General features: G+C 46.0%; 2 protein-coding genes and 1 long non-coding RNA gene across 5 annotated transcripts in view; 1 reads left to right on the top strand and 2 right to left on the bottom strand.

The window, feature by feature from the left end:
* RSBN1 (round spermatid basic protein 1) overlaps positions 1–2,501 on the bottom strand; it is a 40,623-nt gene extending 38,122 nt beyond the window's left edge. The window contains exon 1 of the mRNA XM_008171655.4: positions 2,017–2,501. Coding sequence (XP_008169877.1) covers positions 2,017–2,437 — 421 coding nt within the window. The 5' untranslated portion in view covers positions 2,438–2,501. The remainder of the gene's footprint in view (positions 1–2,016) is intronic.
* A 73-nt stretch (positions 2,502–2,574) lies between these two features.
* LOC101945191 (uncharacterized) lies at positions 2,575–13,580 on the top strand. Its single transcript, XR_006175052.2, has 3 exons — positions 2,575–2,712; positions 12,507–12,616; positions 13,455–13,580. It is a non-coding gene; the product is annotated as an uncharacterized LOC101945191 (long non-coding RNA).
* The window catches only part of PTPN22 (protein tyrosine phosphatase non-receptor type 22), a 35,438-nt gene continuing 25,763 nt past the window's right edge, over positions 5,514–15,188 (bottom strand). For all 3 annotated transcript variants that reach the window (XM_024108266.3, XM_065591410.1, XM_042852642.2), the window contains 5 exons: positions 13,477–13,557; positions 12,701–12,807; positions 11,172–11,202; positions 9,536–9,613; positions 5,514–7,263 (listed from right to left, as the gene is read on the bottom strand). In XM_024108266.3, coding sequence (XP_023964034.2) covers positions 7,199–7,263; positions 9,536–9,613; positions 11,172–11,202; positions 12,701–12,807; positions 13,477–13,557 — 362 coding nt within the window. In that variant the 3' untranslated portion in view covers positions 5,514–7,198. The remainder of the gene's footprint in view (positions 7,264–9,535; positions 9,614–11,171; positions 11,203–12,700; positions 12,808–13,476; positions 13,558–15,188) is intronic.

The following is a 15,188-nucleotide window of genomic DNA, read 5'->3' as shown; positions in this document are numbered from 1 at the left end:
GCCATGAATGGACTTAACTGGATACATTCATGGAGGTTCTCTTTTAAACCCTGTTATAGTCCTAGCCTTCACAACTCCTCAGGAAAGGAGTTCCACAAGTTGACTGGGCGCTGGGTGAAGAAGAACTTCCTTTTATTTGTTTTAAACCTGCTGCCCATTAATTTCATTTGGTGGCCCCTAGTTCTTATATTATGGGAACAAGTAAAAAACTTTTCCTTATTCACTTTCTCCACACCACTCATGATTTTATATATCTCTATCATATCCTCCCCCTTAGTCTCCTCTTTTCCAAGCTGAAAAGTCCTAGCCTCTTTAATCTCTCCTCATATGAGACCCATTCCCAAACCCTAATCATTTTAGTTGCCCTTCTCTGAACCTTTTCTAATGCCAGTATATCTTTTTTTGAGATGAGGAGACCACATCTGTATGCAGAATTCAAGACGTGGGCGTACCATGGATTTATACAAGGGCAATAATATATTCTCAGTCTTATTCTCTATCCCCTTTTTAATGATTCGTAACATCAGGTTTGCTTTTTTGACTGCTGCTGCACATTGCGTGGGCATCTTCAGAGACCTATCCACCATGATGCCAAGATATTTTTCCTGATTAGTTGTAGCTAAATTAGCCCCCCCCCCCCCCATCATATTGTATGTATAGTTGAGGTTAATTTTCCCCAATGTGCATTACTTTTACATTTATCCACATGAAATTTAATTTGCCATTTTGTTGCCCAATCACTAAGTTTTGTGAGATCTTTTTGAAGTTCTTCACAGTCTGCTTTGGGCTTAACTATCTTGAGCAGTTGAGTATCAGTAGACAAGTTCTCATAAGCAACTCTACAACAAATTAGTGCAGATACAATGGGAAGAAAGCATCTGTATCAATATATCTATATTCTGAACTGCCAATGGATGTAATTAAGAATAATTTTAAAGGGCAACATCACAATACTCTACCTGTACTCTGTACACATTAAGTCCATCTGCCACAGGAGTCTGAACTCACTATTTAGTACCAATGATCAATATTCTCAAGTATATACACACTTCAATATCCAAACACAGAAGGAATAACGGTACATTTATTCAGTTAAATTCAGTTTAAGATCTCTAGCAGTACGTTTTATATTAACTACTATTAGGAAAATAGGACACTGAACAGTAAAATTGTAATTAGATCCCCATTTCTCCAGGCAGAGAAAAGCCTTCCTTTCCCCTTAAATATTGTGATTTATTAACCGAAGCTAAGTACGACACAGAGACTAACTCCAAAATAAGAGCGCTAACACCACCATGCCCCCCCACCCCGAAAAAAGATAGTGAAACGAAAACTTCATAGATGGTTGTCAGCAGAATCCACTATTGCTGGGGAAAGCGGTGTTCAGATACACAATCTTGAAGTGATGCTGCGACAAGTGGTCTAAAGGTAATTGTGCCACTACAGTCCTTTATTTTAAGTCTCCTTAAATAAGATCACGTATCTGGTTTGAAACGATGACTTTTCCCTGGCATATACTGCCCATGCACCAGTTAAAGGACTGAATATTGCAACGAGAGACCAGGCTTTTTAATCTTACACCTACTAGCTCGCTTCCACCCGGCCCAGCAAGAGGCAAGTTAGGAACTACGTCCCCCCCGTTTCGGAGCTCTAAGGAAGGCTGCCGAGGTGGAATATGGGCGGCCTCTAGAGCTACCTGTGTGTCTCTTATCAGACTTGCAGAGCTGCCGGCGAAGACACTTCACAGACCCGGTGCATCACCCGGAGTGCTTCACAAACGGGGGGCAAGTGCCAAGCGCGGTTCCCACCGACTGGAGCAGCGGAGCCAACCCGCGAGTCCGCCGCGGCCCGCGGCAGCCCTGCCTGGGCTGTTTCACACGCTCGCTCTACCCGGCTTATGGGTGAAGGCGCTGCCGGGGGGGAGACAGCCCCATGGGCACTTCATACCCCTCCTGAACGCCCCCAGCCCCTCATGCCGGAGGCAGCCGACCCCCAGACCCTTGCCCGCCGCCTCACCTCGCTTGCTGGGCCGCCCGGCTGTCCCGTCCCCGGTGCTCCCCCGCTTCCCCTTGTGCGGCTTGGCCCCGGCAGGCTGGCCGGGCTCGGAGTCGCCAGCGGGGCGATGGCGGTGGTGATGGTGCCGCTCCTGCTGCGGAGGTCCCTGCGGTAGGCTGAGGGGAGAGAAGGTGAAGAGCCCCGCGGCTGCGGCCGGGGGCAGGCCGGGCAGGGCGGCCGGGGGCATTGGCTCCGCCGGGCTGGGCCCCACCAGGAGCGGCTGGCTCAGCCTGGCCCGCTTGCCACCGACAGCCTCGCCAGCTGGTCCCCGCCGCCTCCTGCCGCCACCCCGGGGCCGGCCGGGTCGGTCCCCCGAGGGTAACGGGGGTGACTCCTCCGGGCCCCGGGATACGGCGCGCACCGCAGCGACCTGCGCAGCCATTTCACAGTCTCCCTCACACACATTTAAATGGCCCGAGCGCCAGCAGCCAACGCGCAGGCGCCGCGTGATGTCTCATGGGGACTGTAGTTCCAGCTGCAACATCGGGCCCCGAAGTCCTAATCTCCAAGCGCATGCGTCAACGCAGAGCCTGCTGGGAAATGTGTTTGTGTTGGGCTTGCCGGCGAGAGAAGCGTGCGGCGAGTCACGCAGGCTGACCCAGTCACGTGGGCTCCTGGGGCGCCCAACGGTCATAACGGCCCAAACACCCGAAAGAGGTGAGGCGCGTGCCCCGCCCACACAGCTGTGATGCAGTCCTGGCCCCAGAGTGTCCGCTCCCCTTCAGAGCCGGCCGGCCTTAGCCCCGCCTATTCCTCCACGCCCCCAACCCCACACCTTCCCCTCAGGCCTAGCCCAGCCCGCCCTCCTCGGAACCGCCGGGCGCTCCCTGCCGCTGCGCTCGGCCCGACCATCCCTCTCCCAGCCAGCCCCACCCACACTGCCGCGAGCCCAAGGGGCGCTGCGCTCCGGCCCCCCCCCCCCCCTTTGCAAGGGCCAGGCCTGTTCCAGTCAATGGAGATGAAAGTGTGAAGCGGGGAGGGTGGGAACGGGTCCCGCGTGCTTTGAACTAAGCTCAGCTGCAGGGAGCAGCGGTGCGTCTACACTTAGTGCTGGGAACTGGCGTGTCAAAGGACCGTTCAGCCAGCCAGGGTTGGAGTCGATGCCCGGTTCAGTTGTTGGCCTAGTTCTCGCCCAGTGCGTGCAGCCTGAGGACACTGGCTGCTAGTCCCTTGCGAGTTTCCAGAGGGTCACCAGACAGCAAATGTGAAAAATCGGGACGGGGGTGAGGGGGAAATAGGAGCCTATATAAGAAAAAGACCCAAAAATCGGGTCTGTCCCTATAAAATCAGGACATCTGGTCACCCTAGGTTTCCAGCTCTCCTCCCGCCCTGATTCCGTTCCCCTTAGCTTGCCCGTAGCGCCCCTGCCTGTTTAATGTAAAAACTGTCTCTGGCCTTTAGCTTGATTCACAGCTTAAACTTGCAGAAACTATTTTGCAAAACGAAAAGCCCAAAGACTGATATACTAGGTCACCAGCCAGCGGTTCAGTTCATCGCTAGAGGGGGCTCAAGAGTTTCCTCACATTAGAAAAGGCTTTAATTTAATTTAAATTACTGGAAGTGCAGAGAGTAAACCAAGAGGCGAGCAGAACACCCACACATTTATCTTACCCACTGCAACCACACAGCTGCTTAAGAGGAAAAAAAAGTGTTTATTTGATGCTACACACGATCTTTCTCGGCGACTCAAGATAATAAATGTGCCTTGAGCCCCAGTGTGCTATGTATACCTTACAGGTGCTGTTACCCACACACAGCCACAAAGCAGAATACAGAGTATTGTAGAGATGCAAATCAGTTACAATACTTTATTTGGGCCAGAGCCTGCTGAGTTTGGCAAGTCTACTGTAACTTTGTCAAGGCATTTTAATTGGACTGTAAACTCATTGGGATAAAAACTCCCCCTTTGTCATACTGTGGTAGTGGTAGGCATGCTAGCAGCATTTAAAATCACAAGGTGGTGATTATCTCACTTATGTACATGAGTCTGTTACGTTATGAAGAGCATGGGAACTCAGAACATAGTCAAAAGAGAACAGATATCAGTCTCCTGCCCTGTCAGTCTAACTTTGTGCCTCAGCTGGTTAAAACATACAAGAAATGTTGTTTTGGCCATATCACCCTACTCTTTGCATCCTTCCACTGGCTCCCCTCTCTCTCTCTCTCTATCACACAACAGCTTCTTGTATGCACTTTCAAGATTCTTCAAAGTGTATCCCCACCCTGCCTATCATCTCTACTACTACTACTGAGGCATTGATTCCTGCCTCCCAGTGATGCCAGCCTCCATTGCCTTGCCTACTTGTTAAATTTTAAAGCAAGCATCTTTGTGCTTACTTCCATGTTGCCGTTTGTGCTTGGGAGGAGCTCTCTAAACAAGCTATCTCATAATCCTTTAAATTCCTCCCTAAAACTCTCCTTTGTCATCATGTCTGTGAAAGACTTGACAGCTATTAGGCCCATTATGCTGACCAATACTGTTTCCTTGTACTCCCCCATTTGTCTGTATCCAGCTGTTGTCTCTTGTATTAGATTAGGGCAGTGGTCCCCAACCTTTTTCGTCTGGCGGGCACCAGATGAGCCACGGAGGACCGTGGCGGCGGATGAACATCCGCCGAAATGCTGCCGACAAGCGGCAACGTCAATAGGCGTCGCCGCCAAAATGCCGCCAACAAGTAGCGTCATCCAGAGGTGTCACCGCCGAAATGCCGCTGAAAATCGGCGGCGACGCCTCTGGATGACACTGCTTGTCGGCGACATTTTGGTGGATGCTCGTCCGCCGGCCAGTACGGGGGCGCACTTAGAAGCCCCGGCGGGCGCCATGGCACCCGCGGGCACCGCGTTGGGGACCCCTGGATTAGGGCATCTTTCATCATTGGGGCAGGAACAATATTACTGTCTTGTGTTTGTACAGTGTCTAGCAGTGCACCATGGGGTCCTGGTCCATGACTAGGGATTGTAGGCACTAAAATAATAAAAATAACTAATATGGGAATAAGAGGAATGGTTCTATCCTTTGAATACAAATGAAAAATGAAGATTTGATTTTCTGTAAGGGCCTGTCTACATTACAGCAAAAATGAAGGGATACAATTACAAAACACTGAATATTTGTAAAATGGATGGGATTTCATTTGGTTGTATAAGCAGGCTAAAGCCTTGCAATGTCCATGACTATGCGTAACTAATTGAATTGACTCAGTTGTGTGTGTGATACAAATGAGCCCTTAATCTGTTTGGTTACTCCCATTTTTGCTCTCGTGTAGATGGCGCTCCCTATCCATATGACTTTAATACTAGTAATGGGAGTCTAGCTATTGGCACTTCGATAAACATAAAATTATACTTTATTTTTTATTTATACAGTGCCGGCAGTGGTGCAAGGCACTCTAAAGATAAGCATGCAATATTCAGTGCTCTTTAAACTTGTAAAAAATATATATATAGAAAAACTGGTATGCTAGATAAATAAACTTTATTTTGTATAGCATCTTTCATACACATAAAATGCTTCACAGATTCAATACTCCACTGAGATTTTGTCTGACTTCTAGTTATTACTTTGTCAGTATTTTTAAAATTAAAAGGCTTGCTGTCAATTTAATTTGTCTGATTTGATATCAGATCATTTTTGTCTTAAGGCTGCTCTACTTTACACAGGGGGTCAAGCAGGCCCCAGCTGTCCCAAAATTAGAAGAGCACAAAGAGGTCTTGCAGCTTTCTTTGCTCCACTCCCTTCTATGCTTGCCCCAAACATAGGATCAGCATAAATGACAATCAAGTCACAGTACGTAGGAGTTCCCTTATCAGAAACCACTTTCATCCAAACTGCTTGTGGCTGTAGCATTCCCTTTCAGCTGGTAAAGTGCAAGCTCTTCCCTGTGACAAGTGTAAAAGTGCAGAACAAAGGGATACAATTTAATTCAGTGGCATTAGCACTTTGGAGATAACTAGGGAATACAGTGTGCTGATCATAAATTAGACACGTTGTTTCAATAATTTTTGCTATCTTAGAAAATAGTTGACTTTGAAAAAAAAATGCTGCAGATACTTTTAGGGCTGGTATACCCCGCATTTGATCCACAAAGCAACTTGATGTCAATGAGTTCTGTATAGTCTGTTATTCATCACTGGGTTTTGCTGTGAACCAGAGACTGCATATGTGGCCCTAAAAATACCTGCAGTATTTGTTGCCAAAAATCAGCTTTTTTTTTTCTTCTAGAAGAGAGCAAAACATATTAATCTGACCCCATTTATTAGCAAGAAAACAAGCTTTCCGATTTTAGGGGGGGAAATGTTCAGGTTGGGGATTTAACTGCCAACTGTCAGCATGGAACTTTGTGTTGCATTGTTTAGGCAAGTTACAGACACCTTAAAATTTGCAGCATGAAAGCCCAAACTAAGATGCACTTACATTTTGCTTGATGTGGAGTTTTTTCAGTAGATTATGCAATGTTTACATATGCAAGTTTGGTTCCTATATGAACAGTCAGCATCTTAATTTTCCTTTTTGGATGGAAACTTAGAAAGACAAATTATCTGATTAATTCAAATAGAAATAATCATAATGTTAATATAATCATTAAGAAAATAGATGAGTTCTGAAATCTGAGAGCCTGATTCTCACTTAGAGCCTGAATCTACAAACACTTAAGCACATGCATATCTTTAATTATGACTACACATATGAGTAAAGTTATGCATGTGCTTAAGTGATGGGAGCATCATTTTGCAGTAGTGTCACTTGATTGACTTAATTGGGACTTACTACTGTGACAGGAGAATCAGGTCCATTGTCATATAATAAATAAACTGTAAAGAAACTATACAAGTTCTCCAAAAAATTTTTTAGCATGTTTTCAGAAACAGTTTTATAAGAAAAAAAAGTTTTCTCTGAAATGTTTTTGGTTTACATTAACTGGAAGGGTCAAGCAACTTATGTGCATTTGTGCATCCCTCTTTATACAAAAACCATTTAGGAGAGCTTGTATGCTATTCTCTGGCTGTGGACTTTATACAGCAAAGATCATTTTTAGTGCTAATGTTCTGATAGCAATTCTGTAATGTGAAGAGCATGTGCAGCACGTCGGAGGGATATGGCAAATCTGCAGTATTGGAAACCACATGCATCTGTAAAGTTGAATTAAATATTCCAAGATGGTGGAGGATTTCTTGGTCCTTTAGGTTTTGAAAATCGATTTGTAAAGCCTGGGAGCAAAAACAAAATATTACAAGAATACAGTAAATACACTACCTATACTTTATACATTGCTCATATAATTCCATAAGATATTTGTTTCTGAAGAGATTTGGGCTTTTACACAATATGCGGTATATTACTTTAGTCATGTTAATTTAATTTAATGATATCAAACAAAGAATGATAATGTTTATATAAGATGACTCCTGCTACGCACATGCAGTTATATTAAGGCACCTCATAAGCTAGAAACCGTGTCAGGGTTTGACTTCATAAAGACAGTGGTAATATTAAGTTTCAGAGTAGCAGCCGTGTTAGTCTGGATCCGTAAAAAGAACAGGAGTACTTGTGGCACCTTAGAGACTAACAAATTTATTAGTCTCTAAGGTGCCACAAGTACTCCTGTTCTTTTTGGTAATATTAAGTTTATTCAGCACAAGTACTGTCAGGTCAATGATCTAATTCAATATGCTGTCTTTAACAGCATCCAATACTGGGTGCTTTTGAAGCATAAATGCATGTAATTGTGCTATACTATACTGTGGAAGGATGTTTCTTTCTGATCTCAGCTTGGGATCAGCATATGAGACATCACAATTGATAGCTCTTAATTTTAGTCTAGCTAGTGAGACTGTGGATGCCATTTTCACATGAATGTTCAAATTATTTTTCAATCTTGAAAATCTATGTGGTTTTAAATAATATTCTGCACTTGTGAGTTCCATAGATTAGCTGTAGCAATCTTATCCTACAAATAATAGAATACAATTGTACTGTATAAGGATGTCTGCTAGCAAACAGGAAAACTAAAACAAGCATATTAAGAGCATATCAATAGGATTATGCCAAACATCCTGTTGCTTTTGCTGGTCCATGAGTTACATGACACTAGGCAACAGCCACTGTCATTAGCCTTTCAATGTGGAAGAGTTAAATTGTATCTTCTGCTGTCTCTTTTGCCACATTTATCTTGTGCAACATTTTGCCACAGAGCAGCCAAATGTTCATTGAATGTGCACCCTGTGTGTTGATGCACAAGTAATATTTATGTTACAGGGTTTCTGGTCCGTCTCATTTTATCTTTATATAAGGCATAAGTAGTTTTATATATATATATAAAATAAACTATTTTAAAATTATTAAATTATAAGGTCACCTCAGCTTTAAACAAATCCATAATCTTAATTTTTATGCATATGCATGTGCCATAAAATTACACAGACCACCAGGCAATTGCTGCAGGGCCTGGCAAAAAGTGTTTGCAGTCATAATTAAGGTAGGGTTACCATACGTCCGTTTTTTCCCGGACATGTCCGGCTTTTCGGCAATCAAACCCCCGTCCAGGGGGAATTGCCAAAAAGCCGAACATGTCCGGGAAAATGCCGGCCGGGCACTTCCCCTCCCGTGGCTGCTCTGCTCCTTCCCTGACTCTTCGGCTCTGTTTAAGAGCCGAGCAGCCCGAGCGCTATGGGCTTCAGGCAGCCCCCTTGCCTCCGGACCCCAGCCGCCGGCCGGGCACTTCCCCTCCTGGGCTCCGGCGGCGCAGGGTCTGGAGGCATGGGGGCTGCCCGAAGTCGGTAGCGCTTGGGCAGCTCGGCTCTTAAACAGAGCCGAAGAGTCAGGGGAGGAGCAGAGCCTCCGGCTGCGGCAGCTCTGCTCCTCCCCTGACTCTTCGGCTCTGTTTAAGAGCCAAGCGCTACGGGCTTTGGGCAGCCCCCATGCCTCCGGACCCTGCGCCGCCGGAGCCCGGGAGGGGAAGTGCCCGGCCGGGGGCGCAGGGTCCGGAGGCATAGGGGCTGGCCGAAGCCCAAGCGCTACCGGCTTCACGGTTTGCCGGGCAGCCTCCAGACCCTGCGCCCCCGGCTGGGCGCTTCCCCTCCCGGGCTCCAGCCGCGCTGGGGAAGCGCCGGCCAGGGGCGCAGGGTCTGGGGGCTGCCCGGCAAACCGTGAAGCCAGTAGCGCTCGGGCAGCCCTTTTCACGTGGCTGGGAGTGGGAGGGAGGAGGGGCGGAGTTAGGGCAGGGCTGGGGGTGGGGGAATGGGCGGGGCCAGGGCCCGTGGAGGGTCCTCTTTTTTTATTTGTTAAATATGGTAACCCTAAATTAAGGCACATATTAAAATTACTTTTGCATCATACACTTACACACCCATTTGGTGATTTATGTCACTTTCCTTGCCCTAGCTAGTAGCTGGACTCCATATCTCTAGCTAGTCTTTTAAAAGTCTTTGTAGTTAACATATCAAAAAGTCCAAATAGAAAGGAATGATGTGAAGAACATACCGAAGCTCAAGAAAGAGCTGGAGTGGTTTGACTGGGAAGATTCTGGTGGTTTTGCCAGTGAAGATGGGTTACAGATACCTGGAAACACATAAGAAAACTTTAGCAGTGGGTGGCCACTTTAATTGCCTAAAAACATATCAGAGACAAATAAACACCTCCTCACTTCCTGGTACTCTGAAATATATGCAGATTGTTACTTTAACACGAGAGGTAATCTCCCTAACATACAAGCTTTATGGGCACGCATGAATAATACGCTGTACAATACACTGGGCATCTTGTTCGCTCAAAGTCAGATTGAAATTTTAAGCAATCCAAGTTTTAAAATAAATCGTTTTAATTTCAGAGACTCAGCATGGAGTTAAAGTGACCATACAGTCTTAGTGAGAAATTCCTTATTAATGTACAAAACACGGGAGGGAGTTGCATTCCGTGCAAGATCCAAGACAGAGACAAATGTGACTGTATGCCATCTTTGCTTTTCCTTACTCCCACCCAGTCATGGGGCCAATTTAGCCTATGGCATAATCTACTGCAGCCTTGAGTTTGCTCTAATTTGCATCCACTACAATAGTCTCCCAGGCTGGTATGTCATCTCGTAAAGGCCAAAGTACCTCAGCATTCAGGCCACCACCCCAACATACCTCCTACTCTGGAGCTAGAATGGGGGAATGACATAGAACTGAATACTCTGGTTGTATGCCACTTGGGAATACCCCGGTGCTGGAGGAAATCCGCAACCAGTTTGTTAAGGCAGTTTTCCACCTGCTTTGTGCTACTAGAGTGATGGAAAGCAAATGGAACAGGGACCAGGATCTGGCCTAGGAGTGCCCATCATAATGGGATAACAGAGCATGTGAATGACAGACTGTCTTGGCAGCTGCAGTTAGAGAACTGTCCCTCATAACCAGTGCTCAGTAAGAGAATATCCCTGTGGATATGGAACCTGATCTTGCAGAACCTTACTTACACAAGCTGTCATACTGTTTTTGATAGGATTACTTTTGGAGGAATAGTGTAGGATCAGACCCTACACCATTCCTCCAAATGTTGGCAAATGAACCGACAATATAAATACTAATAATACTCTTAATTCTGCTACAGGTAAATGCTTTGCTATGACATTAAATCAACACGTTTGTTTCACAAGATGTTTTTGGCTGTGACTAATTTAAAAGTAGATGGATCAGATGTTAGGATGCCTGCAGTTTTAGGTAACACTTTTTATATGACAGCACCTCAGAATGCATGGGAAAGGCTGGGCAAAACAAGCCAAAAGCGTGATTAGTTTCTATGTACAGGAACTGGGATGGCAAGCCAATGCAGATTTCATATACACTAGCAACCTTGATCTTGAGTGAGACCATTAGCAATAATGGCTACATTGAGACATATAGATATTTAATTAATTCAGTCTCTGAAGTGCTTTGAGATGTCCAAAAGAAAGGTATTAGAGAAGAGCAGCAGATTATTCATCCAGTCAGCTGGTGACTACCCTCAGCTCCAACCAAGAGCAATAGGAGTGAAGGAGCCTCAGCATCTTGCCGGTTCAGGTCTTAAAAGAGTAACAGATCTGTTTGCTACATTACATACACCCCACCAGGCAGACAGGCTTGCTGATGATCAAGAGACTTACTCTTTTTCATGTTTCGTAAAATTTTCAAGCTCTGTAAAAAAAAAAAAAAGTTTTTAAATTAAAGATTCTGTTGTTGAGAGAACCATTTGCATCAAGCTGGAGATCAGCGCCTACTGCTAACAACCATGCAAAACAGTATGCATATATAGGGTTACCATATTTAACAAATAAAAAAAGAGAACCCTCCACGGGGCCCTGGCCCCGCCCATTTCCCACCCTTCCCCGCCCCAACCCCGCCCCAACCCCGCCCTAACTCCACCCCCTCCTCCCTCCCACTCCCAGCCACGTGAAAAGGGCTGCCCGAGCGTTACCGGCTTCACGGTTTGCCGGGCAGCCCCCAGACCCTGCGCTCCCAGCCGGCCCAGGAGGGGAAGCGCCCAGCCAGGGGCGCAGGGTCTGGAGGCTGCCCGGCAAACCGTGAAGCCAGTAGCGCTTGGGCTTCGGCCAGCCCCTATGCCTCCGGACCCTGCGCCCCTGGCCGGGCACTTCCCCTCCCGGGCTTCGGCGGCACAGGGTCCGGAGGCATGGGGGCTGCCCAAAGCCCGTAGCGCTTGGCTCTTAAACAGAGCCGAAGAGTCAGGGGAGGAGCAGAGCCGCCGCGGCCGGAGGCTCTGCTCCTCCCCTGACTCTTCGGCTCTGTTTAAGAGCCGAGCTGCCCGAGCGCTACCGGCTTCGGGCAGCCCCCATGCCTCCGGACCCTGTGCCGCCGGAGCCCGGGAGGGGAAGTGCCCGGCCAGGGGCGCAGGGTCCGGAGGCATAGGGGCTGCCCGAAGCCCATAGCGCTCGGGCAGCTCGGCTCTTAAACAGAGCCGAAGAGTCGGGGAGGAGCAGAGCAGCCGTGGGAGGGGAAGTGCCCGACGGCATTTTCCCGGACATGTTCGGCTTTTTGGCAATTCCCCCCGGACGGGGGTTTGATTGCCGAAAAGACGGACATGTCCGGGAAAAACCGGACGTATGGTAACCCTAGCATATATCATGTCACAAGTGCAGAATCCTGCAGTTTCCTTTGTTTGCTGGCTTTTCTCAGCCAAAATGAAAACTTCCCAGAGTGTACAGTTAGTGCTGTTCAAGCTATACTTTTCTCAATAACTCTTCCCTGCAGCAGACACATTGAAAGGCTAAATGAGGGCATTCCCTAGAGTAGCACCTGAGATGGGGATTGTTGAGGAGTGGAGTCTGTCCCTTAACTGGGAGTTGAGGCCCTAGGTGAGCAGCTTTTCCGAGAACAGTTGGCATGGTACATGGAAAACTGATTGCAGTTAGGCAGCCAGTTACATAGCTCGACAGAGATTGCTTTTGTTCCTGTTGTGCAATTGTGAATCTTCTTTCCTGCAGCTCTGTTTACAGTGTCACTCACCACAGACTATACTGCCTAAACGCATTCTCTTGCCATAAATACAAGAAGTCTCAAACCCAGGCCTCTTTTCTCCTGGCATCTACATGAGGTAAGTGATAAGAAAATAATAGCTGCTGCAGCTAGAAAGCTGGAGCTGTCTTTCCTCCCCGTTTTCTCTCTCAGATATCTTTACCTTACTCCTCCTGAAGCATTTCACAGACTCTTTTGATGACTCTTCAGAAGCTTTATTTCCCGACTGCCCAGGGTTGCTAGTGGAAGTCCTCACAGTAGGCTGCAGACCTAGGAAAACAACACATAGCAAAACATTTCCAGACGATCACATGCACATCCTCCTGCTTCATTTCTAAGCATTCTCTGTGTTGTATTTACAGTCTCTTTATGCAGCAATTCCTGAAATTGTTTTTTTTTATTTTTTGCCATTTTGTTTGTAATCTACCGAGCAAGTCTCCTACTTGCAATTTTTTTTACATCCATTATATATATATATGCGGGCTGAGGGACGTACTGGCCGCCGCTTCCAGCAGCTCCCATTGGCCTGGAACCGCGGGCAGTGGGAGCCGCGATCGGCCGGACCTGCGGGCACAGCGGGTAAACAAACTGGCCCGGCCCGCCAGGGACTTTTCCTACACAAGTGGTGTCCCAAGTTTGGGAAACACTGTCCTAAGGGAAGTAGTGGAACCACCATCATGTGGGATATTTAAAGGTAGACCAAGAATATACTGTGAAGTACAACTAGCAAGGAGTGGGGGACAGGGTATGATTAGAGAGGAACTCCAAGTCTCTTCCATCTCTGATTTCTGGAATCCTCTTTATTCAGTTAGCTACAGGTTTTTCAGAGAGGAGATTTTATTTGCTTGGATACCTGGTCTTGTTTCCTTCAGTTAATCCTTTTAACTGAAATTATTGTACTAAATCTCTGTTACAAGTGAAGAAGACATTATCACTTACTCTCCTCATCTGCAAGAAAGAATGACTCAGGGGTTCTTTCAGGAAGTGGAGGAGGGGAGGAAGAGCGATCCCGGTGTTTCTCTGAGATACCAAGCGTGACACAGGTAAGGGAAACAAAACAATACAGTTTATTAGCGTTTTAAAATCCTTTGTGACACTGTCAGACTGGTCAACTTGGGTATGACCCATAACAACTTAAGAGGCATTGAAATGTAATCACGACAACGTACTTATATGTCAAGTATCAGAGGGGTAGCCGTGTTAGTCTGAATCTGTAAAAAGCAACAAAGGATCCTGTGGCACCTTTAAGACTAACAGAAGTATTGGGAGCATAAGCTTTCATGGGTAAGAACCTCACTTCTTGCATCTGAAGAAGTGAGGTTCTTACCCACGAAAGCTTATGCTCCCAATACTTCTGTTAGTCTTAAAGGTGCCACAGGACCCTCTGTTGCTTTGTACTTATATGTGAATTTCAAAGAGATGTATTAGACCAGGGGTTCTCAAACTGGGGGTTGGGACCCCTCAGGGGGTCACGAGGCTATTACATGGGGGGGTCACAAGCTGTGAGCCTCCACCCCAAACCCTGCTTTGCCTCCAGCATTTATAATGGTGTTAAATATATTAAAAAGTGTTTTTAATTTATAAAGGGGGTCGTGGTCAGAGGCTTGTTATGTGAAAGGAGTCACCAGTACAAAAGTTTGAGAACCACAGTACTAGACTAGCAATCATTAACCTATTTATTTGTAGTAATAGAAATCAAGGATAGATGCTAAGTGTATTTGTCTGTGTTTATCTGTATCTTGTTAGAAGTTTAACAATGTAACCAGATTTGTTTGTAGATGCTAATTCCCTTTCATGTCTTAATTGCATTATATTTGGCATGCAGATGGTTCAGTAAACCTTAAGATCAAAAATGCAAGATAATGCAGGAAACTAATACTATTTACATTGTCTTCAGCTTAACTATCTATGCTATAATGAATTACTGGCTAATTGTCATATGTGAATGAATGCAACTGGTTTGCTTGTGTATGCTTAGGAAATAGATTAGCTTCAGAGCAAAAGTCTGCACTGCCTATTCTTCATTGGGGAAGGTCTTGCTGTGAGGAGGCTTATCAGCTTGCTAGAGAACTATAAAGGAAGCTTTAGGCCTGATCCTTTTCATCTTAGTTCTGCTTAAACCTTAACAGGGAAGGTTTAAGCTATAAAACTGTGGTTTCCAGGTTTACCTGGGAATTCTCATGGAAGAGCTTCAGCAGATGTTACACCTGGATTGCCTGCCTATTGGATTATAACCTTTTAAATTGATTCCAGAAACACTTTTACAAATAAGCAGCCTCACCTTCTCTGCTATGAAACTGTCCTAAGGACTTTACACACATTTGTATGTATATTGATCTTTTAACCTTTTGCATCTCTTTTCTTTTTATTATGAAGCCTTTCGTTTTCGTTACAAAAGGGTTGGCATCAGCATGATTATTAGGTAAGATCTGAGACTCTCATTGACCTGGGAATCAAGTCCGGTCCTTTGGAACTGGTGAACCTCACATAATGGTGAATCAGGTTTTCAGTAACCACTCACTCACTATATTAGACTTATCTGTCTGGATGGAAGTCAAGGGCTAGAATGCTTAAAAAGACTGTATTTGGCTTCTTGGTGACCAGTGTGGTATTATAGAAGCTGTTTTGTTACTGGATTGGTGAATCTAATT

Source organism: Chrysemys picta, chromosome 4 (genome assembly GCF_011386835.1).
Source record: "Chrysemys picta bellii isolate R12L10 chromosome 4, ASM1138683v2, whole genome shotgun sequence".
Classification (NCBI taxonomy): Eukaryota; Metazoa; Chordata; order Testudines; family Emydidae; genus Chrysemys; species Chrysemys picta.
Note: the sequence above shows the minus strand (reverse complement) of the source record. Positions and strands in the feature narration are given on the sequence as shown.